Source organism: Salvelinus namaycush, chromosome 25 (assembly GCF_016432855.1).
Source record: "Salvelinus namaycush isolate Seneca chromosome 25, SaNama_1.0, whole genome shotgun sequence".
NCBI classification, from domain to species: domain Eukaryota; kingdom Metazoa; phylum Chordata; class Actinopteri; order Salmoniformes; family Salmonidae; genus Salvelinus; species Salvelinus namaycush.
The window spans coordinates 32255915-32259235 of record NC_052331.1 but is presented as its reverse complement, the minus strand read 5'-3'; the positions used below and the strand labels follow the sequence as shown (position 1 = coordinate 32259235).

The 3321-nt window shown below is 42.4% G+C and overlaps 1 protein-coding gene across 2 annotated transcripts; it reads left to right on the top strand.

Annotated features, from left to right (window-relative positions):
* Positions 1–1463: 1463 nt before the first annotated feature.
* On the top strand, positions 1464–3068 carry LOC120020002 (cytochrome b-c1 complex subunit 6, mitochondrial-like). 2 transcript variants are annotated; one of them, XM_038963423.1, is made up of 4 exons: positions 1464–1605; positions 2184–2237; positions 2390–2551; positions 2703–3068. In XM_038963423.1, exons 1-4 carry the CDS (start codon positions 1558–1560, stop codon positions 2733–2735), a joined length of 297 nt encoding a protein of 98 aa, XP_038819351.1. In that variant the 5' UTR covers positions 1464–1557; the 3' UTR covers positions 2736–3068. The 2 variants fall into 2 exon arrangements, with proteins under 2 accessions (XP_038819351.1, XP_038819350.1); XM_038963422.1 differs by having other exon boundaries at positions 1466–1605; positions 2147–2237.
* Positions 3069–3321: the final 253 nt, after the last annotated feature.

Genomic DNA, 3321 nt, shown 5'->3' with positions numbered 1-3321 from the left:
GATTCTGCTAGTCCGTGGTGAGTAATCTCAGTCCTGATGTCTAGACACATGGGTTGCAATATTGCTTCCCCAATGATTTTACCCACACACCGCTACTGTTTCCTCGACAACTACTCTGGTCTGCTCTGCCCTGACTTCTGCAGAAGCCATATCAACTTAAATGCCGCATGGCCAATGCAATGTCGGAATGGCAATGCAGCCAAATAATGCAGATCCTTTAATGTTAAGTTTAAAGCCAATTTATGCTTGATCTACAAATTGTGTGATGCAAATGCAGTCTCTGGAGGCATGCAGAGGTCAAATTGAGCTCCCTTCCGCATCGCTATGCGCCTCTGAAATTCTGTAGCAATGCGGAGGAATACATAAACTGTAGCTCTATATAGCTCCGCATTGACTTGATTGGCTGAGAGAAGGCGGCGGCGGGAGGTCCTGTATATTAACAAACTCCCTTCCTTGACAACAGCTCTGCTCCGCGAAGCATGAATGCCATGATTTTGCAGAGGCTGTGTCACCGTAAATGCTGCACCGCCAATGCAGACGGCAGATTGACCATGTAGCGCCTTTTAGATAGTGGGCACTAGATCTGCACCGCGTTCAGCCAAGGGTGTGCAACATCCCAAATTGTCCAAAAACCGAAAATGGTGGTGGATTTTTAAAATTTATTAAGACAGTACACATTTTCACTTTTTTTTTGTTTTCTGCAGCTTGCCATTAAAATATAGTTACGGAAGGGAATTATGCCTTTGCAACCTGAATGGAGGATGGTTTAGGGCGGCGCATAATTGGCCCAGCGTCTTCCGGGTTTGGCCATCATTGTAAATAAGAATTTGTTCTTAACTGACTTGTTAAATAAACTTTTTTTTTTAAAGTATGGTTTATGTCCAAGCCGGTCCCGAGTGTATTACAGAGAATGCACATAAATCCTAGACGATAGTGCAGATCCAGGACCCATACTATCGGCAGCCTAGGCTAATTTAGAGACTAACTTAACATCCTTGTTGCTAGTAAATAAGCAGTTCTCACTCTGTTGACTCCATCACCGGTGATGATTAAAATAAAAATATGAAGGTATACAATTGTGCGTGAAAAAAAGACCCTCACACAAAGTGAACGGGTGCTAGATTTTTTTTCGCGAACTTGTTTAGTGGATGTTTTGTTGTTGCTTAAGCTAGTCTACACTTTATACGTACAATTTTGCTTTCACGCGATTCCGTCAGACACCGTAGATCTTAACATTTTCTAAACAATATTCTCGTGTCCAGGAACGCTGCCATGTTGGTGTACGACACTGTTTCCAATCCGACTTGCCATCGGGCAGAATATATCAGAACATTGGTTCCCCCAGCGCATCAGATGGGAGGATCAAAATACCAATCCTATGGAGATGGTTGGAGGGCTGCCATCTAGTGAACGAAAAGAAACATTCTTCCGGCGAACTTTCTAGCTAGCTATTTCCTGCGTGTGACCTAACACGTCCTCCAGATCAAAACTGGTGATCTAACGTTAGGTCGTGTGTCTTCTGCCGGTGTTGTCCTTGCCAATTTTAGGACTATAATCATGGTTTTCGAAAACAAAATGTTAATGAATGGGGAGCCTGATGATGAGGTATTGCACAATATCAAAACCTTCCTCTTGCAATGTAGTTTTCTCTGCGAATCCTACCAATGTATCAAGTTATGCAACTCGAATGCTATTAGCTAGCTAGCTAACGTTAGCTACATACAGGAACTTGCTAAATGCATTGCTAGCCAGGCGTGCGTCCTTGGCAGCTAGCTCTGGACATCCCTCGTTTAATTAACATGGAAGATTGAGATTGGTGTGACGTCGTTACCACCTGTGTTATTTACACCAGGATTTTATATTTAGAAAGAAACTAGTTTTAGGTAAATGTTCAACCTAGGTATGAAAACTAGTTTTAGATCATTTTAATAAATCAGGTTGATGAGTTAACATTATACATATAAGAAAGGGGTAGCTATTGAACCCATAACCTAATATTATTCTTTGCTTTTACAATAGATCAACTCAAATTCACTTCCTATAGATCTCATTCAGAAAGTTAGTCCTGTCAGATGAAACCTTGTGATGAACAGAAATGGCTTTTGTAGAATGAATACTTGATAATTGTTAAATGTTTATATGCAAGGTGTATGTTGCACCCCACTAACGTTGTCACTGACCAGGAGGAAGAGGCACCGGCAGAGGAAGAAGAAGAGGAGGAGGAAGAAGACATGGTGGTAAGACAGTCGAATTTACATTTACCACACTGTCCTTTGATGAATAATATTTGAATATGTACACGCAAATTAAGATTCCCTGACTTTTTTTCTATACATTGAGAGGTACTGTTTTTTGATGAGTCATCTGCAGCTGTGTTTGTCTCTCCCAGGATCCCTTAGAAACAATACGGGCAAAGTGTGAGGCGTCAGAGCACTGCGCCCACACAAGGGAGAGGCTGGAGGCCTGCACGGCTCGAGTGGGCTCAAGATCACACACTGAGGAGGAATGCACAGAGGAACTCTTCGACTTCCTACATGCACGGGACCACTGTGTAGGTGTTTTTTTAGGAACCCTGTGAGCGCACACACTACTGCATGCAGGAAAATGTCAAGCTTACATGTGATCAATGTATCTTTTGGGGTAGTAATCTGTAAATTACAATACATCATATTGAACAAATTATTTCTCCTTTTTTCTCACAGGTAGCGCACAAGCTCTTCCACAACGTCAAATGAACTTGTCAATTCCAGTAGTTTATTGCAGCTGTGGAATCTGTTTTAAATAGTACAGATGTGCAGTGTCAGGGAAGGCTTGAGACCAGAGCCTGTGTTCTACCCATGAATGTTAATACATCTTGTTAATAGTTTTTTTCTGGACAAAATACAGTTCTGTAAACACCAGCAACCTGAGCCATTACACATATGTACATTTTAGACTGTGTATGGCCAACTTGCTGCTTGTATTGGTGATTAATGCAAACTTCTCAGATCTTTGTGGCCAGTGAATGAAGACTGGCCAGGTGACTAACCACTCAGGAGTTTTACTGCATTAAAATTCCAAGCACTGCAGACCCTGTGTCCCCTCTACTTCTTCAAACATGAATGTGTTGGTCCAGAGAAGATTAGTGTGGTTTCCCTACGTTACAGGTGCAGTGATCTGCTCTGACAGCTGGTGCTTAAAGCTAGTTAGGGAGATATGGGTCTCCAGCTTCAGTGATTTTTGCAGTTCGTTCCAGTCATTGGCAGCAGAGAACTGGAAGGAAATGCAGCCAAAGGAAGAATTGGCTTTGGAGGTGACCAGTGAGATATACCTGCTGGAGCG

Bases quoted from the DNA above. Each gene is read 5' to 3' on its own strand.
- LOC120020002 (XM_038963422.1), top strand. From the start codon at position 1,586: ATGGGGAGCCTGATGATGAG. The intron at 1,606-2,146 runs GTATTGCACAAT...TTTATATGCAAG, and splicing joins ATGGGGAGCCTGATGATGAG to GTGTATGTTGCACCCCACTA. The intron at 2,552-2,702 runs GTAGGTGTTTTT...TTTTTCTCACAG, and splicing joins TACATGCACGGGACCACTGT to GTAGCGCACAAGCTCTTCCA.